The sequence below is a fragment of the Nelumbo nucifera genome, chromosome 1 (assembly GCF_055504915.1).
Source record: "Nelumbo nucifera cultivar China Antique chromosome 1, China Antique-T2T, whole genome shotgun sequence".
Lineage (NCBI taxonomy): Eukaryota > Viridiplantae > Streptophyta > Magnoliopsida > Proteales > Nelumbonaceae > Nelumbo > Nelumbo nucifera.
In genome coordinates, this window is record NC_142649.1 from 146,446,900 (window position 1) to 146,474,570 (window position 27,671).

Here is a 27,671-nt window from a genome sequence, read left to right on the forward strand (position 1 = left end):
CACAAATTCCAATAAAGTATATGCCTTTTTTATCAAAAACCCACTTGAATGTAAATTTACTTCTTTTTGTTGATGTACTTTTACATCCCATTATCGATGTAAACATGCATTGGAAAATGTGTTTTATGTCATTTGTCAATGCATAAATGCATTTTTACCAAACACAAGAAAAAATGAACCATAGTGTAAATTTACCCTGAACCGGGATTTACAGTCCATTTACATCGTTTCGAAGCACAGCCTATATTTCTAAATTGATAGCAAGTTACTATTTTATTGAAGAGTCACAAGAAAGTATTATGACCACGTGAACACATCACAACACATGTTAGGTTACCTTAGCAATTCATGATAGTCATAAAAAGGTAGTAGAACATAGACCTTATAGGTAGTCTCTATTTTTTCACATGTTACCAGATTGTTTTTGTATCATTTGGGGTAGGAAAAAGGCATGCACTCACTAGGTGATTTGATTTTTCATTTGAGTGTTAGCATTTCTGAGTATTATTGTAGGATTGCAAAAAGTGTTGTGACCATGTCAACCCATCAAAACCAAATTACCCTGACATGCACTCATTTAGTGATTTAGTTTTTCATTTGATTGGTAGCATGCTTCTGTTTCATTGGGGTAGCAACAACAGAATGCACTCACTAGTTAATTTGGATTTTCATTTGATCAATACCATGTCTATGTTTTATTAAAAGGTCGCAAGTTAGTGTTGTGGCCATGTGAACACATTGAAACCAAATCACCCAAGAAAGCACTCATTGGGTGATTTGGTTTTTCACTTGGTTGATAACATGTCGTGTTTTATTTGAAGGGTCAAAAGAAAGTGGTGTAACCATGAAAACTCATTGCTCCACATGTTAAGCTATCTTTGTATTTCTTGATTGTCAAAGTGAGGGAATGGACTCTAGAGGCATAATTTTCAAGGTTTGAGGCGAGGCTAGGTGATGACTTCGTTTTAATAAAACCCATCTTTTACTATTAACCATCTCTTTTTTAATGTTATTTTACTTTACCTGTTCTCAAAAAAGACTACTAATTGTTGCCTAATCACCTAGGCGATGGGTTTTTATGAATAAAAGTCATGAATCCTATGGTAATTCCTTAAGTTCCATGGAAAATAGCAACCATCTTTCACATAATTGTCTATAATCTTCATAGAAAATGTAAAAGCTTCATTTGAAGCATAGAAAATCAACATATTCATGAAAATAAATAAATGAAACAAAAGAAATTTCAGAAAATAGAGGAGCTGAGCCTCTATTTTTGTCCTAGGAAAAGAAGAAAAGAAAGGATGAAAGAGATGACGATGATGATGACGATAGAAATAGTCAACGTGTTGATTGGATAAAATTTTGAATTCTTCCATGCTTATCAATTCATGTTTTCAAGCCTTTTTTATGGGAAACAGTAACTTTCATCAATAATAATAGTTAGAGGATACAACTATCACCATCCAAAGGCCGGACGAAAAGCCCTTTGACAATATCAGACTTACAAACAAGTCCAAAACAACTCCTGCCTATTAACTCCTTGCTTAGCTAAAGCATCAGACATCCCATTTACTGATCTTCTTGCCCATTTAAACTGCACCCCAGTCTCTTCCTAAGCTCAAGATTTCTCTAAGCTATTGTCTGAAAAGCCATATACCCAAGCTTCTTGCTTGCATCCAGCCTATTACCGGTTTGGAATCTCCCCCCACTTCTAACTGTTGCATTCTCCATTGCTTTACCAGTCTGAGACCTTGGAGTAAGGCGAAAACTTCTGCCCTTAAGGAGTCTCCCACCCCTAAAGGGCCTGAGTAAAGCACCAACACTCTAGCCCTCCTCATCTCTAAAGTCATCCCATATACCTAAGGGGCCTGAGTTACCTAGAGAGATTCCATCAAAATTCAGTTTCACTCTAAAGCAAGACAGTGGGGCCAACTTTCCTGTACTATAGGAGAAAAGGATGAGGATCCAGCTATGGCACTCCATCCTCTAGTGAAATCAGTATAAAATAAGTCTTTGAACGTTTTTTTTTTTTTTTTTTGATCAGCAAAGGTAACTTTTATTAATCATAATGAGAAAGATGAGCTTACAAATTTGCGGGTAGTTTACCCACACCCATAATGTAAATAGATAAAACTAGAGATGCAATCCCCCAAATTCATCCTTACAAATATAACCCAAAAAGTGTTGCCTCTTTGCCCCTTGTTTAGCTAATGTATCTGTCATGCCATTTGCAGTTCTCACCCATTTAAATGTAACACTCAGTTCCCTTGTTACCATTTCAATTTCTCTAATCCTTTGCCTGTATATCCAAGGGGTTTGGCAATGAAAATTTGTCCAGGAAATCACCACCACAGACTCCCCTTCCACTTCTAACCTTTGGAAGCCAAGCTGTTTTGCAATTTTCAGCCCTTGAAGAAGAGCCATTAATTCTGCTGTCAGTGAGTCCCCTTGCTCTACAGGACCCGAGTAGAGCACTAGTACCTCACCTTCCTGAACCTCGGAATACACCCCCTAGACCGGCACTTCATTTCCTAAAATACTTCCATCAAAATTTAATTTTGCAGAGTTAGGTGCTGGCAGCCTCCACTCCATAACAACCCTTTCTTTCTCTTGACCCGAGCTTGCCACTTCCTTCCATGATCTCAGAATATCATTGAAGGAGAAATCATGGAATATTTCCAAAGTTTTTACCCAATGTGCAACTTTTATCTTTATGGCTTCTATGACTTCCAACTCTGATCTACACCTTTCATTGAAAATCCTCCCATTTCCTTCTTCCCAAATAGTCCAAACCAGTGCTGCTCTCAATGCTTTCCACAGAATCCTACCTCTTTTCTTTGCCTGCCTCAGGAAAGTTGGGTCAAAGAGACCCACCACATCTTGGGGAGGAGTCCCCCCTGCATTCAAAAAGAGAACAGAAGTGCTCCCAAACACCAAGTGCAAAGGTACATTGAATAAACAAATGGGAAATATTCTCTCCACTAGCTTTGCAGAGGCAACAAACATGTGGGGAAAGGCATTTATTTGGCCTTCCCTTCTGCAGCAAGTCACAGGTATTTATCTTCCCAAGAAAGATCTCCCAGCAAAGGGCCTGAATTTTTTGGGGGAATTGGCTTACTCCAGATTTCTTTAACCGGGAGGTTCAAACCCAAGGTGGTGGGCTGAATTAGGTTATTGAAAAAAGCACACGTGAAGCTGCCATCAGTAGAAAGAGCCCACACCCTTGTATCCTCTATACTTTGGTCTAGGAAAACAGAATCTAACTTGGCCAAAAGGGTTGTCAGAGACTCACATTCTGAGTCCCTAAGACCCCTTCTGAACCCAAAATCCCAGTTCAACCCTAAGGTATTGAGAGTCACAAATTTTGAAATGGGTTCATATTTATAGATTGACAAAGTAAAAAAGTATGAGGAATTGGGTCTTTAGTGGTTGTTCTCCCAGCCATAGGTCTTCCCAAAATAGGACCTTGTTCCTGTTTCCCACATCAAATCGAATATGATTGAGGAAGGAAGGAAACACCTCTTAGATAGCTTTCCAAGGTGATGAAGAAGAGGCATTAGGGGCTACGTTTACATCCCAGCCATTGTCCGAACACCCATGTATACTTACAATCACCTTGTGCCAGAAACTTTCACGTTCCAGGGGAAATCACCAAAGCCACTTTCCTAAGAGGGTTGAATTTTTCTGGACTAGGTTTCCTATCCCAAGCCCCCCTTTGCCCTTTGGTCTACAAACCAGCTCCCATTTCACCAAATGATCTCTTCTCCTCCCCTGGTTCCCATAGGAAGTCCCTCATCAACTTCTCCTACTTTCTTGCCATTTTGAACAGTTCCAAAACTTTTGGCCAATGTATAAACTTGATGGTAATGCCCTCAACGAGTGCTTCCTTAGATCTTTCTTTTCCTTGGAAGATCTTATTATTCATCTCCTCCCACACCAACCAAATGACAGCTGCTCTTGTAGTTTGCCACATCACCCTACCTCTATTCTTTGGTAACTGGAAGAAACTAGAGTCAAAGAGGTTCCACACACACGAAGGAGTCCACCTGCAACCAAAGAGAGAGGAGACTCAGGCAAAGACAACAGACATGTGGGGAAAGGCACCAATCTGGCCTTTTTCTTTGAAGTACATCCAAAGTATTGACCTTTTAGAGAACCACTTCCCAACAGAAAGCCCTAACCTTTGGTGGAACAGGAGTACACCACACTTGTTTAGCAAGGAACAGGTTAGGCACAATATCATAACAAAGTAAAGCATTGAAAAATGAAGAGCAAGAAAAGACACCTAAGGGGGACGCTGACCAAACTCTATTATATGGGCAAGACTGATCTAGAAAAAACAGTAATCAATAGAGAGAACAATTCATCTGCAAATGCCACTTTTGAGTCCCTCGACCCTCTCTTCAGTCCCAAATCCCAAGAGCCCTTATTCACACAGAGGAAATAACCTTAAATTTATTTAAAGAAAGAGACAACCAGGAACCTATCCTTAAGAGGATGTTCCCTACCCAAGTGTCCTCCCAAAACAAAATTTTGTTACCTGAGCAAGCATCATACCTAATAAAAGGTTGAATAGAAGGTGGGACTCTGACGATTGATTTCCTAGGGGAGAAGTGAGAAGCCATGGGGTCAATACCAGTGTCCCATCCATTTGCTGCCAAGCCGTGAATACTCACCACCACTTGATGCCACAAGCTATCCTACTCTAGGGGAAACCTCCATAACCATGTCCCTAACAAGGCTAAGTTTCTTAATCTAATATTACCAATGCCTAAGCCCCCGAGTTCTCACTTCCTAGAGACAACTTCCCACTTCACTAGACAATATAAACATATCCAAGAGCACTGTGTAAAAAATCTCTTAGTGATTAAGCAAGGTGACCCTCCATGAGTGCATTATCACCTAAGCAACCCCTTGACAACTATGGCCCCACTTGGATTTGATAGACTAGAGGGACAAGCAAAATCCAGCAGTGTCATTTGGTTAGATTGCTAGTCACCAGAGGTTCCTTGGTAAGTTATCCAAGTACTCAAGAGGCTCTATTCATGACATCCAAATTCAAAAAAAAAAAAAAAAATCTCTTAGATTCCACAATCAGCAAATGTATTAGTTGAACTTTTGCCTAGAAGTGGAATGACTAGGGAAGCGTTATTCTTGTTTGATGGATATGACTTCCCTTTACGGTGGTTGATATTTTCCCCTTTTTCTTCCAAAGTAAAAACTCTGCTACTCTTGCTACATTCATAATTAGCAATTAAAATAATGTGGCATATTTACAAACACCAAAATAGAAATTGTGTTTAGGATGCATGCAGAAAATAGTTAAAATAAACATGTCTTTCAGAAAATGGAAAGAAAAACAACAAATACCTAGAAAAAATGCTAATTCACAATCCCAAAACAAACAAACAAACAAACAACTTAAAATGCTATTAAATCAAAATATTCATAGCACGTGTGGAAAGAAGTACAAAACTGTAATGCAGAAAAAGGAAAAAAAAAAGAAAGAAACAAGGAAAGACTTGGAATCTGTTAAGAGGGGCAGATCACAATAAAGACAAACCGTGGACATTGCTTATTTAAATAACAAGGAAGAAATCTGGATACCTGAAAAACTTTTACCAATACAGCATCGACAGAATCCATTTGAGGTCTCCTTTCACACAGCTTAAATCCAAGCAATGTATAATTCAAATGCTGCACATTGTCAAAAAAGGCAGTACAATTGTCAAAAGAAATCACAATAAGCAGTGGTCTATATAGAGAAGTTTATATGACACAAGGGCTATATGAAGAATACCTGATCAAAAGAAAAATCCTTGCTAGACTCAATAAGCTGCACAATCTCTAATGCATCAGAGCTGACAATCTCAGCAGGAAGTTCCTTGATAATATGATGTAGAACAATTGATATACAGGGGGGATTCTGAGATGATTCTGATAGATTCCCCCCTAAACCCAGTTCTGCAAATAGGTTACCTATTTCCCACTTTTTGACAGTATTACAAATAATTATGATCAGCAGTTTGCAGTGATATGTAACTTGGATCAATAGAATTAATTTATACAATACCAAGAAGAATCATGCAAAGATTTCTCTATTTTGGGGGAACGATAATTGGATAAAAAAGTTGTGTATCCTTCCCCTTTCCCTTAAAAATAGAAAAAGAAAGAAAAAAATGAAAGAAGGAAAAAAATAAATTCTATATTTTATAAATAAAACTGAAATATCTATCAGAAAGAGGCATGTGCAGTCATTTTTTCCATATCCCAGGTAAAGGAATTTCATTGACTAGGAAAGACCATTGTTAATGAATACCTTCTTCCTTTGGTTTGATAGATAAGGTACTAGTTTATCAAAGCCAGGTTGTCCCATCACATGAATCTAACTTTGATACCTTTAGAAGCACTAATTTTAAGTTGTAAGCACTCATGTCAACTGTCAATTCATCAAAGAGTGAAAGTGTGAAACTATATATTTCAGCCTAGGATCTGAACACATTAGCTGATGCACAAGGCATTTCTACAGTGACATGGTAACTCAACTATAGCTACACTAGATTTCTGAAACACAAATTAATTTAAGATTGTTCAGATAACTGAGACCTTAACTTCTTGTCCAGAGAAATGGTAATAATATTCATTAGCTTTTAAATTGCAGGATTTTGAGGTGCCAAGCAGAAAAAAGCAATGAATTGATTCACATTACTAAAAGAAGTTACAGTGAGGGAGGGAAAATAAGGGAAAAAAATAGGATAGTATCGCAGTGTTGAGGATTAAAGATATCTGCTAAAGGAAGAGTATAATGTCTTTTAATTCCCTCCCTCCCTCCTACACAGACATATGCATATATATATATATATATTGGTTAGATTCATTAGCTTTTGAAGTGCAGGAATATTAAGGTGCCAAGCAGAAAAAACAATTGTATTTTGTTCACACATATAAAAGAAGTTCCATGGAGAGAATGAGGAAAAGGAGGATAATGTTGAGGAACCATTTCACATGAATCATGAATTACAAATTTAATGAGGGAATAGGTAGCTGGGTCTGGTGGTCTGGCCTATCATATAAATGGCGTGAAGCATATTTGCACTCTATTGCAAATCATTTTTTCACATATTAAAAAAAAAAAAAAAAACTCAAGTTAACAATAAAAAAAGGATGGTATTGCAGCCTTGAGGATTAAAGATATCCAATAAAAGGAGGGAAAAGATGTCTTCTAATTGCCTCCCTCTGACATAGGTACATGTAGATATATTATTATCCAATTTGAAAGGAGGGATATCTACTTTCTACTTTCTCCTTTTTCCACATTAAGAATGACATATGGGAAAAACATATGTTTTCAAACATGCAATGGAATACAGATACAGCATTAAAGTATCAAAGCTGGAAAGGAAAAGTTTTAATATCCAACTCCTCCACTGACCTGATACGTAAACATGCATTTCACAGACCACTCAATAGTAGGTTCAATTAGGCTGATAAGCAACTTTTTATTTCCTGAAGAATATCTGCTTATGGTTTCTTTTCCCGAAATAATCCGCATCAATATAATACTGATGTCATTAATACAAGTAATAAGATATCCTGTAACAAGATTGTTAAAAAAACATTATATTAAGACAATTTGAAAAAGTGACCAAGGTAAGAATAAATATGGCAGGTAGTTTGACTGCCTACTGGTAGAACTATCAATGAGAGAGATCTAGAAGGAAGAGTGACCAACATTGAAAGCTACATTACCCAGATACAGCAAGGGCAGGTTATGGAGTCATGGAGAGGATGTCTGGACACATAATTTCACTAAAAATTGAAGTGTCCAACACAATCAACAGACCCAGTTTGAAGTGTTCATGCAACAGAGTTGAAAAGCTTGCTTATGTTCTTAGTTCTTACAAATACATGCATGCAATGTTTTAACACTTTCTGCATCATGTGCAATGCTTGTATACAAGTGTATATATTTGTGAGAAGCAAGCATTGTATATGATAATTATACCTCTATCACATGGAAGCAATTTTTGAGCACACCGGACCAGATAAAGATGACAATAAACTGATGCCAATGGATCTGCTAATCCTCTCATCATCATAACCAGACGCTGAAGACTTTCACAAGGTTGATCGTGCAGAAAACGCCAGCAATGTAATATCGCCAGTTCCGAGTAACTGAAATACAACACCATTTAAAGAATAACAGCATGAAAAAATTCTTAACTAACTTTACATTAGTCAAATACATGCATGAAATATCAAAGTAGAAATCGACACTGTATTCAAATACATATGTTTCTTTATTATATTGCTTTTGGAGTTAAATAAAAAGATTTTTCAGAATACTTAAAATCAAACATCTCCATGCCAGGAGTTATATTACATATAAATGAAAGAATGAAAACACGTAGACAAAAATGTGTAATGGAAACAGAAAAAGCATAAGTTCCCCCCAGTATTAAGGATGCAAACACAGACATTGGAAGCAAGGATTATCATTATTTCTTCCCTTAAAATCAAAGGTTGATACAAACACAAGTAACTCAGCCAATATGTTAATTCTTTCTTCTAGGATCAAATAAGACAACAGCAAGACTAGAGAAAATAATCAATAACAAAAAGAGGATACAAGGCTACAAACAAACTGAATAAAATAAGTACCCACACTGCATGCAGTAAAGTACACCAGTGTTTCTACCACATCCTAATGGAATGGGTAAGCTATGCAAGTTGAATTACCCAGGCCTTCCATATGCAGGCACTTTTTTTTGGATCAGCAAAGCAGGTCATTCATTAATTAATTGAAATAAAAAAGGTTACAACAAGAGATTGTGAAAATTTGAAACAACCCATGACATAACATACACAACCACCACCCTATTACGATTGTGCTCAATACATTTGCTGTTGGTGAACTCCTTTAGCCAAACCATATGCCAGGTTATTAGCAAATCTCCTAACTATCTGAATGTTCATGTCTTTTGAGAGCCACTTAAAGCGTCTAATCTCATTTCAAAATTGCCAAACCAACCCACTTATGTTTGTTCAACCACCCTACTACAATCTTTGAGTCCCCTTCAATAACCAATCTTCCAATTCCCATTTCTTTAGCTTTTGGTACCCCAAAAACTACTGCTAAAAGTTCTGCCCTTACTGAATCACCTCATTCTGTTGGACCCAAAAACAAAGCACAAATAGTACCACCCTTATCCCTTATCACTCCCCAATTCTTGAGGAACTAGGATTGTCCAAATTGTTGCCATCAAAGTTCAATTTCATCCAGCCACCAATTGGTGGTGACCAAGCCTCAAGGACTTTTTGTTTCCTAGAGGAAGAGCCAGCTATTGCCCCCCAGTTCCTGAAGAAATCTTTCACTGTGCAGTTTGAGAAAAGTTTCAATGTCTTCACCCAATGTGCAACTCTTAGGTTTATGATCTCAACAAATGTCTCCTTACTCCTTTCTCCCCAAAAATTCTTGTATTTCTTTCTTCCCAAACTGTCCAAATCACCACTGTCCTTGTACATCTCTACATAACTCCATCCCTTCTTTTTGTGCTCCTCAAAACAGATGGCAAAACAACTTGTCCAAACTAGCAGGGGGATTTCACCTACAACCAAAAAGAGAAAAGAACCATTCCCAAATACAGCAAACAAAAGGGCGAGAGATTAAGGGATGGAAGGCACTTTCGCCATTCAACTTACACAAAAAAACACCAATTAGTGGACAAGATCCAATTTGGTCTTTTCCTTTGCAATAAGTCACAAGTATTAATACAAGCATGGAAGACTTCCCCGCAAAAAGCATTGACTTTTGGGGGGATAGGAACACACCAAACTTCATTCACAAGAAAGGGAGGAGAAGAGGTGGCTACAAGAGAAGTGAAAAAAGATTTGCAAGAAACAACCCAGTAGGATTAAGGGACCACGCACAATTATCCTTCACTGTATCATCAAAGACTAAATTATCCAAGATGCTCAACAAGTTAGACATAGAGGAAATTTCAGGCTCTCTAAGAATCCTTGTTAAACTCAAATTCCAATTCAGCCCTAAAGAGGAAGGAAGAAATTGAATGAACTCAGACACAGGTCTTTCTTTAAGGTTGGAGAGAACAAAGAAGAAAACACATCTTTCAAAGGAGACTCCCCAAATCCAAACATCTTACTAGAACCTAATCCTATTCAGGCACTTTGCTGCTGGTGACTTGATGAGGAAGTGGTTTGAAATTGCTTGCTCTTCTTCTTGTAAGGTTGTCACCAGGCCCTCTTGGTCCCCACCTAATGAGAGTTTCATAAAGTTGAACTTCAATGGTAGCAGGGAAGGAAACCTAGGTCCCTCCAGCATTGGAGGAGCTTTTAGGGATGAGGAAGGAAGAGTTCCTTTGAATCTGCCTTCAACTTGAAGATAAATTGGGGAAAGAGTTGTATAGCAGGGATCAACCTGGAAGAAGAAAAGATGAGAGTGTTTTTTTTTTTTTTTTGATAGATGAGATGAGAGTGTTAGCTAAGATCCTGGGATGTGAGGTTAACAGTGGCCATTGGAGTACTTAGGTCTTCCATTGGGAGGGAAACCCAAGATCAGAGGTTTTTTGGAAACCAATGGTATAGAGATTAACAAAGAAGTTGGCCTTGCGGAAGAGGAACTATTTGTCCCTATGTGGGAGAATAACCTTGATTAGAGCTACTTTAGCCAACCTACCAACCTATTTCCTTTCAACATTCAGAATTCCAACTAAGATAGCAAGCTAGCTAGAGAAATTATGAGGGATTTCCTTTGGAAGCCTACAGATGAAAAAAGGGACCACCTAGTAAAATGGGAACAAGTTAGTAAAACCAATGTTTTCAACCCGGCATTGACCCAGCCTGTCGAACCATTTGAACCGTCACCCGGCCAGGATTCCAGGTCCGGTTCAGTCAAGACCCATCAGATGGTCAAAAACCATTGACTTGGGCAAGAACTGTTCGAACCAGCCAGTTCAACCATTGACTCGTTTGACCCAATGGCAAGGTCACGGGTTGCACACTGAATACATGCAAACTTTCGGAGGCCATAACTTTGCACTCCGATGTCCGATTGGGGTGATTTTTTTTTATTTTGGGTAACTTTTCGAGATCTATGTGTTCCAAGGCACTGTAGCCCACTATTTTTGCGAAAACAAAAACCTTTTTTGGCCTCAAATTGCAATTTTTAATGTTTTTTATAAATAAAAAATTAAAAACTGAATTAAAAACATATGTTAAATATAAAATAATACATATAACATATCTAGAACATATTTATACATTATTTATTGCCAAAATATATATTTATATACACACACACACATATATATATATATATATATATATATATATATGTATATATATACTTAATACATATATATGCTGACGTGGCACGGTCTGAACCGTTCGACCTGGCTGGTCGAACCAGTGACCCACAACTCGGAGGCAAAAACGGTTCGACCTCCAGGTCGGTTTTTAAAACATTGAGTAAAACAAAGGAGAAGGGATGTCTAGGAATGGGAAACCTAATCCACAAGAACACATCTTTGTTAGGAAAGTAGCTTTGGCACGGTCTGAACCGTTCGACCTGGCTGGTCGAACCAGTGACCCACAACTCGGAGGCAAAAACGGTTCGACCTCCGGGTCGGTTTTTAAAACATTGAGTAAAACAAAGGAGAAGGGATGTCTAGGAATGGGAAACCTAATCCACAAGAACACATCTTTGTTAGGAAAGTAGCTTTGGAGGTTTCTGGTGGAAAGTGACAAGCTATAGCACAAGGTCATAGAACACATTCACAGGTAGATGAACAGTGGTTGGGATGCAAAGGTAGCTTCTTCTTCAACCTCAATCTCTCCTTAGAAAGCAATTCAAGAGGTATATCCAACCTTTATTAACTTCATCAGATTTGATGTGGGATGTGGGTCTAGGGTTCTCTTTTGGGAAGATCTTTGGTTGGGTAAAACTCCTTACTGTTCTCTATTCCCTGAACTTTATTCAGTGTCTGAATAATAAGCCTCAACCTATTTCAAACTTTGTTACCTTCTCTCAATCAGGCTTGTGTTGGGCGTTGGGACTTTCGTTTTGGGAGGGGTTGAGGGATAATGAGTGTGAGACCCTTATTCAACTGCTAGACAATCTTAAGTCAGCCTTCTTTGATCAATCTGTAATTTTAGGAAATGGAGTGTCATATCCCCATTTCCTGCATGTATCAATGTCAATATACATATCCGGGATTCATAGATAACTTCTGTATAGTTGTCAGTTGTCACCCTTTTCTTCTTCATTAACAAAGAAAAAATTAAAAAAAAAAAAAAAAACTCTGATCCATCCTCTATGTTCAAAAGAAACACTCTTGGTCTTTCCTACAGGCATCACTCTGACCCTAACAAGCCATCCATCAACCACATAGGGGTGAAATAACAAGACAGAAATGGTGAGCTGATATTCGAGATGGTGATTTCACAATCTATTAGACCTTTTTTTGAACAATAAATCTATTAGACTATTAGAACTATGCATTTTTCACAAAATCAGTAACCAATCTCCAGAGAGAGAGAGAGAGAGAGAGAGAGAGAGATTACATGCGTGGAAGAAGCTCGCTGATTGAACCTATTTTGCAAAACCAGTTATTACAGGTTTCTTTTGCATCAGGGCAGACATCTATGGCTTTAAAGTTCTCTGCAATAAATTCAGGAGGAGACACTACAAATTGTTAGTTTTCAGTATAACAAAAACAAACAACAGAGGCAACATATTGCAAGCATCTAAATTCTAAGAGAAAAATATGATTATGAAAATACAAAATCAAATTTGTACAGGTAACTTTCTCGCCTCCAAAATCAGTGGTTGTTTCCTATATTGGGATATTGCTACTCATAGGGCCAAAGGCCATTCACAAAAAGAATTATGCCTCGATTCATAAAACAAAATAGACATATTAACCTGGCAAAGAGCAGATTATAGTTCCATCATCAGCATACTTTGCCCTCCTTTTTATGCGTTCCCACACAAGATCTCCAAGCATATCCATTACATCTGTAACTAAAACAAATAATGTAGGATAAAATTGCAAAACAGATGTGTCCATCAGAAGCCTAGCAACCTGCATAAAAAAAGAAGTAATATTATGTATAAATAATTATTGAGTATAAACAATTATTATTTTCTAAGAAGGACCTCAGCTGCTTAAAAGATTTTCTTTACTATCAGCAATAGCAATCAGAAATTTTATTATAGAAACATAATTAAAAAAAAAAAAAAAAGATAACAGATTGTTTGGAAAGGAGGAAAGTAGTACAGAAATGATTGTAGCTCACAAAACTACACAATTGAATCATATGACAATCCTCTGGACCATGTGCCCCCCCAACTTGTCCAGTGAATCAAGTCACATATGCTCTTACAAATCACTATTATATTTGAGAGTTGTCAACTACACTGAAAATCAACCTTCTCCCAAGTTCTATATCTGAAGGCACAAATTGAAGGATGAGCTTTCTTGTTGAACAGGGAGTGGAAACTCTTCCCATTGTGATACTGAGACTCCATTCTAACTTTAAATTTGACCATCCTTGTATAGATTTTTACCCCTATTACCTCATATTTTATCTTTCCTTTTTACTTTTCAGTTTTTTACTAAACCTTCATTCTGTTTCCAATCATAAGCACATGATGATAGTTGACTGGTAACATTTCAATGCTTAAATGGAAATCCATACTTTGTATGCCTGACTTAACATTGTAGTAAACCTCAAAATACTATGATACAAACACATAAATTGTTACCTTGATGGATAATTTCAAAGATGTTACACGATCATCGGCTTGCCAGGCATGGCATATTTCATCTTTAAGTTCATGTAATCTTGAAACGTACTCCTGGCATGTAATGACTTTGACATCCTCCTCCGCAATTTTCTGTGGATCATCAAGTTCCTCTAGATGCATGCTTGTTGAAGACTTATCATGTGCTGCAAGATTCCTCATCGAAAAACTGAACTAAGAAACTATATTGTACATTTACTGAAATCTATGTACCAGGAAGCAGCAATAAATGAATTAATACTTCCTAATGTCCAGAATGAGTTAAAAATAAGAAAAAAAAAATGTAGGGGAAACATACCCTTGCCACTTTTTACTATTACATCAGACATCTGTAATAGAAACAAGATCTCAGTGTCTCAAGCAGAAAACAGAAAAATAGAAGTCTCTTTACAAGATAGAGATATAGTCCCTCATAGAATAAAAAATGACTTTGAAAGCATATTTGTATTAATTATAATTGCAAACAATCGGAACAGTTACAGGTAGAAAGGTATAAAAAACTATGTTTCTTTCCACTCTTGACATAGTTAAAGACTAGCTGACTAGGATGCTCACTACTCAGACAAGGACTAATAAACAAAACAAGAATAAGACTTGTCATTCCCCAAAATCTAGAATATCAATGTGAATATGAGTATATACAATATAATGATTAGTGATGATTAAGAAGTGTTCACACTGAATAACATGCCAAGTCATCCATAACATGTATACCACTCATTGGCTAGAAAATGAGTGGCAAAAATGGCTTACAGGAGATATTAGTGTAAGTGCTTGCTTCATCATCACCTCTATGATGGTATCATGTCTTGTCTGTTAGGTTCTTTTTTTTATTATGGTAACTCTGAACATTATTAATTGTTAGAAAAGACTTAGTTACAATAAAATTCTTGACTGCCACCATTTAGCCAGCCCACAACTACTATACAGGCCCCTTCAACCATCGCATGTTTAAAATTATAAAAAAAAAAAAAAATTGTCATGGTATATTTGATGAAGCCTCAAATAGTAATAGGTTTTCACAAAATAAGACATACTACAGTGTATTAGTTTCATCATACTTAAGGTAAGATGTGGCACAACAGGAAACTCATATAATTATATTCTACAGATATATATAAATCATACAATACCCATATTAGAATCCTTTTAAGTCAATACTACACTAAGTATGATGAAGTAATTTGGGTATTAGAGAATTAATACATATCCTGCACATTATAACCAGGTGAAAATTTGATGAAATATTATCTGACAAAGAATTACAAGCTCACCGACGAAATTGAGACTGTCTTTGTGGCTGAAAATTTCTGCATCAGTGATCTCTTAAAAGAGGCCCACTCTTTTTCTGACAGCTGCAGAGCAGCTTCATTAGAAAGCTTTCTATTATAAGTACTCTGAACATCTTCTACATCCCCAATATGCATTGCCATATTTGCACCCAATCCTCTCAAAGGATCACAGAAATCATCCTTCCCATTGTCAGTAACATCAACCTGAAATAGAATATATCCACTAAATTTTCAGAAATCACTGTGACATAGATATTTATTCAAGATCAAAATCTGAAAGATATTGGGAACTCAGACTCCTTAAGCTGTAAAAAAAAATTAAAAAAAAAAAAAAGCATGGATTCAAGGGGAGAGAAATGCTAGAATTTTCAATGATAGGGAGAGGAATGAGGATTCTATCTGGGACTGCATCTTAAGTAGGGCAATCCATGGGCTAAAACTATGGATATTATTTCTTTGTTTTCCTATGATGATATTTGGAGGAATTGGGGAGTTGTAGTAAGGAGCTTGGAACTAAAGGTAAAGCCGGCTAAAGCTTGGGTATCTCCTGACGAAGGTTTCATTAAGCTTAACTTTGATGGTAGCAGTTTGGGGAACCCAGGACCCTCAGGAATTGAGAGTGTTGTAAGGAATGCAAATGGCAGTATAGTTTCTTTGTTTTCAGGCCTATTGGTGTGGGGGACTCTATTCAAGCCAAGCTTCAAGCTGTTCTACAGGGGGCACAACTTGCTAGGGAGCTGAACATTGACAGACTGCTAATTGAAGGGGATTTGAAGCTGATAATTGATTGGCTAAGGAATCCAGATACCGTTGTTTGGGCCTACAGGGAAGCTATAAAAAGAGTCAAATGGTTGACCTCCAAACAGTAAGATTTCAGTGAGAAAGGAGGTCATCTAATGGAATAGCTGACTCTTTAGCTAAGCAACAGGTGCATAGGGATCATCTTTGCTAGGATCAATTGTAATGTGGTGCTTTTGGGGAGGCTGCATCCTGTGCCTCCCCTTGGGGAATCATTTGTATTTTTCTATTATGATATTCCATTTATAAAATTCTTTTCTATTATTGATCAAAAAAATGGGAGATAACAGAAAGGAAAGGAAAGGAAAACAAAGGAAAAAGCAAAAATAAACATTAAACAACCAGATATCTTGTGAATTCCAACACTGGAATTCTATGGAATGGCACAAAAGAATGTAAAAGTTTCATTTGCCACCTAAAAACTTTCTAAAGGAAAGATGATACTTTTCATGTACAATAAGTGTACATTTAACTCTGAAAAGGAGGTCATTATCCAATGCTGACCCCAGTTAATCCAAGGTCTTGGCTCTTGGGATGGGTGGATTGGATGTCAACCTAACCTCCAACATCTTTGAATTAAGTGGCAGCTATGAGACTCAAACCCACATTCTCAAATTTTTCATCCCAAGATTTCACCATCAGACCAAGCAGTGGTCCCTTTCTTTTAGCTTCGAAAATAAGGAAGAAACAAATAAAAATGCTGAAGTGTCACTTAGGAATCCATGAAGTATAGGAACCTACAGTATTTCCAATAATGACAACTCCACCATTTAGAAGAACATAATGACAAGGCATGTGAAATGGCCAAACAAATGATATATGGAATATGGAACCACTAGCACCTCCCTGTGGATTCAAAAATCCACTAAAATGGTGGAAATGCAGCAACAAGAAATCAGCTCCTCTCCCAGTTCCAAGCAGCATAGTTTTCAAGGCTTCAAGGAAAAGCTAGGCAACTAGGGAGCATGTTGTATGGAGTCTCCTAAATGGACTGTGTCAGACATGCATCAGATACCAACACTCCATGAATTCTTGAGGGCACTTCTATGTGATATTTCCTTTTTATCTCCAAGCTTATTTGACATAAATGAACAGCTAATGTACAATTCAAGCAACTAGGGAGCATGTTGTATGGAGTCTCCTAAATGGACTGTGTCAGACATGGATCAGATTCCAACACTCCATGAATTCTTGAGGGCACTTCTATGTGATATTTCCTTTTTATCTCCAAGCTTATTTGACATAAATGAACAGCTAATGTACAATTCAATATATACATACATATATATATATATATATCAAGAAAAAAGTTTATTAAAAGAAAAGAGAAATTACATCAGAGAGGTGATAAGTCATCACCAGGAGAAGAATGGTCTCAACACCCCCAAACAGACCCTCAAACCTCACACTTTACATCCTCAAGACCCCTAAACAGATCCGCTAACTTCACACTTTACAAACATGAGGTTACCCCACCCATTCCAATCAAAGATCAAATCAAAACCCCCCAAAGAAAAGCACCCTAGAATACACAGGCCCTTAACCCAACAAACAATGCCATGAGTCCACGTTTTCTCATCATGCCAAGTCAAACTCTTGAACATGTGTCAGATTCCAACTCTTGTGTTTGTGTCCATGCAGCATTGCTAGGAGACACCTAGGCGGGCACCTATGCAATGAGTTTTGCAAGTTAAAAACACCTAAATCCTAATTTCAATATTGTAAATATCATATTGAAAATAATAATAGCAATTCAATAAAGTAACTATATTAAAAAACTAAACTAATGAATATTTTTTTATTGGAAATGGTAACTTCATTAATACAACTAAAGAATAACTTTCCAGAGTTAAGTACAGCTGTCAACCCCTAAACAGGTGTTGAGCCCCCAGTAAGCTTTCTTACAAAACTGCCCAGAACATTCTCTCCCTCACAGTTCCTTGTTTAGCCAATGTGTCAGCTAAACCATTAGCTGATCTCCTTGTCCATTTGAAGCATGCACCATCTCCCTTATTTTGTTGAGTATTTCCCCCTTATGGGCTGTCTATAAATCCAGACTCCCAACTTACCAGATTACAGCCACTCAATCAACAATTTAGAGTCTCCCTCTATCTCAATTTGGTGTAACACCAATTGTTTGGCATATCTTACACCTTGAAGCAAGGCCATCACCTCCGCTCTCAATGAGTCCCCACTCCTATTGGTCCTGAAAACATAGCTACAATTCTGCCATTTTCATCTCTGAATACTCCTCCTATACCTGAAGAGCCCGGGTTACCTCTAGAATTCCCGTCGAAGTTCAATTTCACTCCTTGTTGTGTTGGTGGGGACCACAATTCCTGCACAATAGGTTTTATGGAAGTTGTAGATTCCACCACTTCCCAATTCCTGTAAATGTCTTCAGCTGAGAAGTCTTGAAACAAATCCAAAGTTTTCAACCATTGAATAGTCATAATGATTATCCTTTCTACAATTGCCTCCTTGGATTTCTCCACTCCTTTAAAGATTCTATTGTTCCTTTCTTCCCAAACTGACCATAAGATAGCTGCTCTTGTGGCTCTCCACATTAAAAGTACCTTCATAGTTTGTACCAATTAGCCCCTATGATAAGTTTTCACATAATTTTTCTACAAACATTTCCAAGAACATGATGTTCACTAAAAGAAAAAAGCAATAGCCATAAGCTGGTAAACCATTGGATTCAGCCATTTTATCATCCTTTCCCCAAGATAAGTTTCCACATAATTTTTCCTCAATTAAAACATTAGTATTGTCTGTTTACATTATCTTAATTTAGAATTTAGAGTATAAAAAGACTGAAAAGGGGGAAAATGTTCAAGTATAAAACAGAAGTAGATGAAGAGAGAGAGAGAGAGAGAGAGAGAGAGAGAGAGTTGTTAACCAATTAAAATATGTTGAGAAGGTCGTAAAGTGCCACCTAGTATTTTTAGACTCCTAGGCACTTGTCTTTTTTTTTATGAATTCCTAGGCACTTGTCTTGTCACTTAGGCATGCGCCTTATGTGTTGAAGATTAAGCACCATTTTCTAAAATATTTAAGACAATGCGATTAGATGACCCCCAAATGGTAAGATCAAGGAATAGCAGATTCACAATCCTACCTCAATCCAAATACATACTAGGAGAATGTTTTACATGCCCTCATAATACATAATATCAGATTCATAACCTGTTTCTGTCCCACTTTACCAATTCCACCCCAATCCAAATGCATACTAGGAGAATATTTTACACATCTTCGGTTTGCTGATGATATCATTTTGTTTTGTGAAGGGGATGACATTAGCAAGGTTAGGAATCTGAAGTTGGTAGTACAGTTATTTGAGAGGGTGTCAAATCTCAAAATAAATTTCAGCAAGAATTGTGTGGTGGGGGTCAACATGAATGACAGAGAGATGCAGGAATGTGCTTCCGTATTGGGTTGTGAGATTTCTTAGTGGCCGATGAAATATTTGGGACTCCCCTTGGGTGATAACTCTAGAAGTACCAGTTTTTGGAACCCTGTGATAGACAAATTTACCAAAAGGTTGGCCACATAGAAGAAAAATTACCTTTCTTTGGGAGGGAGAATCACTTTGATTCGGTCTACTTTGGCAAACTTACCGGTGTATTTTCTCTCTGTATTTAGAATTCCAGAGTGGGCAGAAGTCTAGAAAAATTGATGAGGGATTTTTTGGGGGAGCCAGGGGAGGAGAAGAAGGACCATAGAGTCAATTGGGAGATTGTTTGTAGAAGCAGAGAGGATGGGGGTTTAGGTCTTGGGAAGGTCCAGACAAGGAATCAAGCTCTCTTGGGGAAGTGATTGTGGAGACTGCCTCTGGAGAAGGATAAGTTATGGGCTAAAGTAATTGTAAGTATTCATGGGCTGTCGACTGACGGTTGGGATGCTGGAGTGCTGAATAGGGCTACAAATGCTTCTCCTTGGTGGGCTATACACACTATACTTCCACTCTTTCGTCCCTTTGTCAGGTACAATCTTTGTTCAAGAGACCTTGTTAAATTCTGGGAACATGTTTAGGTGGGGGATACACCTTTGAAAGTCTAGTTTCCCATGTTGTTCTCCATTTCTAACCAGAAGGATGAGATTGTCTCTTCCTTTTTGATTCCTTCTGACTCAAACTCCAGGTTTGTTGGGATTTGGGGTTTTGGAGGGGGTTAAGAGATTCTGAGTTGAATTTTGGGTTGGAATTAATCAAACTATTACAAGGAATCTTCTTGGACCCCTCTAAGCCAGACAGTAGTAGATTATGGAGCCTTGCCCCTTCTGGTTCCTTTTCCTGTGCCTCTTTTAGGAGAGCCTTGTCTCAACCTTTAGCAAATTTGGGGTCAACCTTTCCTGTTAAAGAAGTGTGGGGAAGGCCAAATCCTCCAAGAATAGGGGCCTTCTGTTGGGAAACTCTTTTGGGGAAGATCAATACTTGCGACATACTTCAAAGGAAAAGACCGTCTTGGTGCTTGTCTCCTAACTGGTGCACTCTCTGTAAAGCCAATGGTGAGAACTGCTATCACTTGTTGATACCTTGCCCTTTCGTTCTTTCTATTTAGGTTTGGTTTGCTTCTTTGTTTGGTTGCAGGTGGAACTCTCCTCCGAACTTACAAAGCTTGTTCACTTCCTGGGTTTCTAGTGGGATGAAGAGATGGGATAGAATACTTTGGAGGTGTACCAGAGCTGCCATTTGCTGGACAGTTTGGGAGGAAAGGAATCAAAGGGTATTTCAGAATAAAGAAAGGAGCTTCAGTGCAATTGTGGAGATGGTTACAGCTAGAGTAATACATTGGGTGAAATCCCTGAAAGTATTTGAGGGTATCTCAACAGATTCGCTGCTTAATAACTGGGAGGAAGTGGTCAAATCAGCACCAAGGAAAAGGTGCTCCTTTCCCACTGTGGCCCCCACCACCTGAAGGGTTTACTAAACCAAATTTTGATGGAAGCAGTGAAGGTAACCTAGGACCTTCAGGTATTAGAGGGGTCTTTAGGAAAGAGGAAGGACAGGTTTTAGCATTATTCTCTGAGTCAGTGGGTGGAGGTGATTCTCTCAGGGCTGAGGTCTTGGCTGTGTTGGAAGGGGTAAGAAGAGCAAAAGAACTAAATATATGGAATCTAATCATTGAAGGTGACTCCAAGTTAGTTATCTGCTGGCTGGATAAAGAAGAGAATGGACTTTGGGAATAAGCAAATGAAAAAAAGGAATTTAAGTGCCTGTCAAGGGGTATGGTCTTAAGGTTTCAGTGGGTTAAAAGGAGTGCTAACTCCTTTGCTGATGCCTTAGCTAAACAGGGGGTGGGAAGGGTTCATTCATTTTGGGCATGCCTGTAAATCATTGACTGTACCTTATCTATCCTTGGGGAGGGTTAAGAGAGTTTACCCCTTCCCTTGGATGCTGTATTCTTACTTTATTTCAATTAATGAATTTCTGGTTATTGATAAAAAAATGTTTTACATGCCCTCATAATCCTTCTTTTCCTAAAATAGGAAATTTTATGACCACCATTCGCTGCCTTTATTGGAAACTAGTAATTCCTCTTCTTTGCTTACTGTTTACAACTATACAAGGAAGATATATAAATTATTACTTCAACTAACCTGCTACTTTTCTAGCCTTTGCAGTTACTAATGATCTCATGGATATTCTTTTCGGCACAAGCTCGTTAGGTTAATCATTGGAATTGTTGAATTAACCTATATATCAATGATAAAACTATACAACGTTTAATACTACTTCCATGTCTCAAATTGTTAGGATTGACATTATGCAATTTTCAGAATTTAGCTACCTCTTACCCCAAAAATAATCAGAACTTCGCAGAAAAAAAATAAACCTATAATGAAGGACGAATGCGAAGAAGAACTAAATAACGACTATGATAGCTGAACCTGGTATGGGAGAGATCGAGCGAAGAGAGGATGATTCTTTGCGGGCACGCGAGGAAGTGAGTATGCTGATTCTTCGGCACCGTAATCCCGCTCCCTGAATTCCATGGAGTGCGAAAGCACTTCGATCTCTCTCTCTATCTCTCTCCTGGCTTATGTTTTTTGTGTTCTATGCTTCTCTGATTCTCAGTGAAACACTGAAACCTCGTTCTGAGTACTATCTAGGCAAGAACTAACCGTCTATGTCTATTGAGAGACCATCACTCGCCATGTGCGTGCGCTCACACGCACGAGATGTGTTGTGGAGCGGCTGGAGAAAATGCAGATTCGATCTGCCAATGAGATCTCTCGTGTGAACGTGTGAAGGAACTGTGATCATGCATGGATCTGGATCAGTTACAGAATCATGAAAAGTGAATCGTGCAGACTTCGAAATATCAGATGGTTGAGATCATTCGATTATTTTGATACTTCCTTACTGGAACTTAACGAATTGATGAGCATCGAGGTTGTTTGATACTTCCTTACTGGATCGTCGTTAATGGATCGCTGGTTGTTTGATAACTGCTGAAGTGGCTGAACTGAAGCAGTTTTTAGGTCAGTAAGGATTGGCTAAACCAGTAGTAACTCTTTAAGCCGTAGAACCAATAATAATGCCCCACACCATAATAAAATATTGGGCAAATTTTTTAGTGCTTTGGCAATTCTTTTTCAGAAGATGTATTATAAGATCCGATGGTTAAAAGATAAGGTGAGTTTTGTCAAATAGATGTTGGAAGATCAAAGATTGTTTGGTTGAAATATTTTATATAGATCTCACAAAAGACTATAAAAGCTAAAAGACCGTTTGTTAATGTGATGAAAATATGTGTTATGTATATATGAATGTCTTGTGTGTGGGCCAATAAACCTTTTATTTAACACGTGGGACTCATATACATTTTCTAAGGTGGAATCTACATACCATTGGTGGATATGTATGTGGGGCCCACATTCTTGGTGGCCATGCATGTGGGGTTCATGTGTGGATATGTATGTGGGGCCCACATACACTTTACAAGGTGGGCCCCACATGCCATTGGTGGACATGCATGTGGGCCCATGTGTAGACATGTATGTGGGCCCCACATATAATTGGTGGACATGTATGTGGTGCCCACATATATTTTGCAAGGTAAGCCCCACATACCATTGGTAGACATGCATGTAGGGTCCATGTGTGGACATATATGTGGGGCCCACATACATTTTACAAGGTGGGCCCCACATGCCATTGGTGGATACGCATGTGTGGACATGTATGTGGGGCCTACATACATTTTTACAATGTAGATCCTACATAATACCTAATGTGGGCCCCACATACCATTGATAGGTCTCATTTACACATTCAAATAGTTTTTGTGGAAAGATAACTCATGTTCTCCCAACTGTGTGCATCGTATCACACGTTCGAAGAAGACAGGGCACTAAAAGACTATAAAAGCTTTATTTGAAGTTTCCTAAAAAAGCCCAAATTTAGGTTTATGGCGTCTTTTATGGGTGGGAGCTTTTCTTGAATAGATCTTTCTATTGCCAAACGGGAAAAGTCCAGAATTCAGGCTTCTGAGATTCTAAGCAGCCCGAAGCCCACATTGAAATACTTGCCAAACGCGGCCTTAGTTAATTGACAAACTATATTATTGTTGTTTAACTATTATTTTAAACCACCTTTACTATTTCTTACAATTGACTAGCTCTACCCTTGTCGTTGGGGTCCATTAATGTTTCGTCAAAATCAGGATCAGATCTAGTGGCACAACAAAATAAAAATTTGTGAGTGCTCATTTAACGTGCTTACTTTGTTGTGCCTACTAGATCCGGTCCTATCAAAATCTGCACATATGTGACTTATAAATTTTTCTAAAACTCAATATTACCCTTCATCCCTCTCCCTCTCCCTTCTCCTCTCCTTCTTCTTCCTTACCGTCTTCTTCTTGTGGCAAATCGGATGAGATGGCGGTGATGTTACAGTATTTCAAACCAAAATGCACTGAGATTGAGTTTCTCTCTCTCTTCCCCTTTGTCTGGGAATCGCAAGAATTGATAAGTCCTCCATTAAATTGAATGGGGTGGGAAAGACATGTTTGGAAATGGCAAGAGGGAGGGCGGCCCCACCCTGAAACAAAGGTGTATGTCTAGTTATGTCCATCTCCTTCCCATCTATCTTGACTAAGAAGAGGGGGAGCCTCTTGCAGAAGCCCTGCCCGTCCTTCTCTATTTTGAGAGATCCCTCATATTAATGATTCTAGACTTACTAAACTTGTAACAAACGGCTAGAAACAAGAGTAGGGTCAATAGTCTTTGCCATTGCATGTCCTTCTCCTTCCGCTAAGATGGCTCTTTTTGGTTTTGTTCATTCACCATGGCATGAAATCATGAAGAAGTTAGATTGTGATGTTGAAAGCGTCTATTGTCTTTGTAGAGGAACTGTACACGCTACGGAATCCTCCAACCCCACCACCACTTCCTCTAGACTTTACCTGGTTAATGGTGATTCCGACCAGCTGGAGAAACACGTCTTCAAGAGTTCATCAGGCTTCCGATAGTCCTTCGGTTGCATCCCACGAAAGCTACCCCATCAAAGACAAGCTACCCGATATTGGATCAGAATGAAGCTCCCCTGTTTCACCTATTGAGTGCATACCGAAATCAAATAAAGGACAATTTTATTTGCATTGTTTTCTTTTCTTTTTTTCTGATTTGTTCCTCCTTATTTTTTGTTTTCTTCTTGCCTTTTGCTGTGAAGCAGTTGGGATATGAGGATGGAGGAGTGGGTTTATTACCTTTTGCCGCACAATCAGTCGTACCATCAATCACAATAGATGTAGTTGAAGATTGTAAAAGGGTTTTTGGTAGGACGGGCAGTGGCAACGAACACCAACAGGACGCAGAGTGCAAACAAGATTAGCATTGATGGTTCAAGATGGGGATCTGGGTTACAGTGACTATGATAGGCATGAACCAGGAAGGAGGTACAGACATTTGAGAAAAGATTTAATGGAAGGGTAAAATTGATTTTTCATCCTTTTAAGAAATTTGCCCTAAAATATTTAGGATCTATGACCAATAATAATGTGCCACCAATTTTTAGGTTATCAGCTCGACCATCGGGTCTAAATAGACAATATGTTGTAATTTAAAAACAAAATATAATTAAAATAAAAAAAAATGGCTAAAACCATTGTCTAGGTTATGTGGGTCAATGGTCAATAGCCCGCACCAATGGGCCACTAACCAAGTCAATGGTTTTTGGCAAAAGAATGGTTTAAGGATGAAATGGAACCAGTTGCCTATAGGTTTTTGGGCCAAACAGTCCAACCATCTAGGTCAACAATGGTTTGAAATCCATGGTGGACCCTATGCATTCATTGAGCGTTATATTGATTGCACAGTCGTAGTTAACTCATCCAAACTTCAAATAATCTGAATAAACCAAGTTTAGATCCAAGTTAAGTGAAACCTAAAGCTTTTTGGATTTGGATTAGTTGGATCTAACCTGTTACATGTACTAGTAGCTAAAATCTTTTATTATGAATAGGGATACTCTTTTATTATGACCAAACAGCTTTCCAAAATTCCACCTTGTTTGGGTTGTGAAAGAACAAGGAACTTTTGTTAAAGGTAGAAGTATAATGGACAATATAGCCTTGGTTAAGGAATTGGTGATGGACATTGAAAAGAAAATTCCATATGGTAATGTCATTATTAAATTAGATAATGGCCAAAGCATATGACCCTATCTTGGGATTTTTTTTTTTTTGTGGAAGCTTTGTGCATGTTTGGTTTTTGTGAGAGGTGGATACATATGGTTCAAAAAACTTTACAGAATTATTGATTCTCTCTGCTTTGGAATGATGCAATCACAAGATTCTTCAAATCGACAAGAGGATTGCGGACCCCTTGAGTCCATACTACTTATCTTATCCGAGGAGGTGTTAAGTAGAAGCTTGACAAAGCTAGGTAGTTAGATACAAAATAGTGTATGGACAATGCAAAGTGGTTACCCAATTATCACTTATTGCTTATACGCAGATGACACTCTAGTTTTCACTCAGAGAGTGATGGATTGCATACACATATGAGAGGTGATAAGGTCAATTAGTTAATACAGACAAAAGTTGCTTTCTCACCTCTTCAAAAGCATCTCATAGTAGATTATAGGTTATTGAGAGGTTCAATTATGAAAGGTCAAAGAAAGCTATATGTTCTAGAGACATTGTGGATAAAGTAAGTAAAAAAGTGGCAGGCTAGAAAGGGAAGCTCCTATTGGGTGGAGACGAATATATCCTTATAAGACGTGTTGAATAGTATTCCTTTGCATATTATGACAACTGTTGATGTACCTAAAAAAGTAAAAAAAAAGGATAGAACAACTTATCCCATACATCTTTCCTAGGGGTGGATTCGAGCCAAGCTGAGCCGAATAGTACGAGGCTTGATCTCGGCTCGCCAAGGTTGTATAAGGTTCGAGCTTGGTTCGTGCTAGAACATTGAGCTTGAGCTCAACTCGAGTCAAAAACTCATAAGCTCAAGCTCGGCTCAGCTTGAGCTCGATTTGAGAAAAAAGGTTTTATAAAAATAAAAAATTATATATAAAAAATATTTTTATGTGATATTTAAAAAATTAAGAATAATAATATTTTTATTATATATATATCATTTTCTATAATTTTATTACATATAATATATATATATATATTCGCGCTCGGCTCGTGAGGCTATTAGGCTCGAGTTTGGCTCGTTTATTAATCGAGCCTATAAATTGGGCTCGGACTCGATTGATACCGAGCCAAGCAGAGTATGAGTAGCTCATGAAGAGCTCAGCTCATGGCCACCCCTATTCTTTCCTTTGGTTGAGTAAAGACCTTGAGAGGAAACATATAGCTGGATGGCCTAGATAAAATAACTCCTCTTGAGGAAGGAGAGCTATAGATTAAAAAAGCAAGTTTTTAGAATTAAGGCCTTTTAGAAAGCAATATATGAAGGTTTTATTTGGGCTGATTTTTTTAAAGGCTAAATTTCTCATATATGGTCACCGTATATTGCTATTTTGCCACCAAAAACTTCAAAGATGTGAAAAAAAAATCGGTTTTAATGGAAGACATGGTCAACGCATCCAAATGGTTGGTTGGTCAAGGGATAGTAACCTTTTGTTTGGACAAATGGGTCGATGTAGGTCCTCTTATTGACCTTGTCAACAATATGGATAGTTTGAGTATTGATTTACAGGTTTAGGACATTTTTAGTGAGGATGGCATTTGACATTTAGATGAAGTTTCGGTTATTCTTTCTCCTGATATCATAAATGTTATCAAAAACTTGGGGGTCCGAGTTTCATCAAAAAAGGATAGTCGTTTGCTACACTCATTGAATGAAGAGTTCACAAGTTTAAGTGCTTGGAATTGTGTCTACATCTCGAGACGTCGAGTGGACTAGAGTACGATGATCTGGAATAGAGCTCTCCCCTTTAAAATTTCTTTCTTCATTTTGAAGATAAAGATATTTAATAGTTGGGTATTTCACTTATTTCCCAGTGTTGTTGTAAGGTTCATTCAGTTGAAGATTGTGATCATCTATTTGTTCATAGCTTCCTAGCAAAGAAGCTCTAGATGTTTTTTAGTAGATGCTTGGTGATTGAATCCAGAGGCACTAAAAACTAATCGGGAGCTATGCTATAAATGGCTACATAAGGCTTTCCACTCTAGGAACCAATGGGCTTGGATAATGACACATATAGCTTTCTTTATTTTTTGGGAGATCACAAAGAGAGAAATAGGAGGCGAATGGAAGGTGTTTATAGAAGTTCATAGTTTGTGATTCTC

At 37.9% G+C, this 27,671-nt stretch overlaps 1 protein-coding gene across 4 annotated transcripts in view; it reads right to left on the bottom strand.

Moving 5' to 3' along the window:
* LOC104588298 (uncharacterized) overlaps positions 1-22,020 on the bottom strand; it is an 80,237-nt gene extending 58,217 nt beyond the window's left edge. For all 4 annotated transcript variants that reach the window (XM_088894607.1, XM_088894608.1, XM_010246169.3 and 1 more), the window contains exons 1-10: positions 21,811-22,020; positions 15,100-15,321; positions 14,124-14,154; positions 13,787-13,971; positions 12,944-13,103; positions 12,583-12,679; positions 8,006-8,175; positions 7,433-7,593; positions 5,801-5,989; positions 5,608-5,697 (exon numbers count right to left, since the gene is read on the bottom strand). In XM_088894607.1, the coding sequence (XP_088750733.1) occupies positions 5,608-5,697; positions 5,801-5,989; positions 7,433-7,593; positions 8,006-8,175; positions 12,583-12,679; positions 12,944-13,103; positions 13,787-13,971; positions 14,124-14,154; positions 15,100-15,321; positions 21,811-21,915 (1,410 nt within the window). In that variant the 5' untranslated portion in view covers positions 21,916-22,020. The remainder of the gene's footprint in view (positions 1-5,607; positions 5,698-5,800; positions 5,990-7,432; positions 7,594-8,005; positions 8,176-12,582; positions 12,680-12,943; positions 13,104-13,786; positions 13,972-14,123; positions 14,155-15,099; positions 15,322-21,810) is intronic.
* Between the last annotated feature and the right edge of the window lie 5,651 nt (positions 22,021-27,671).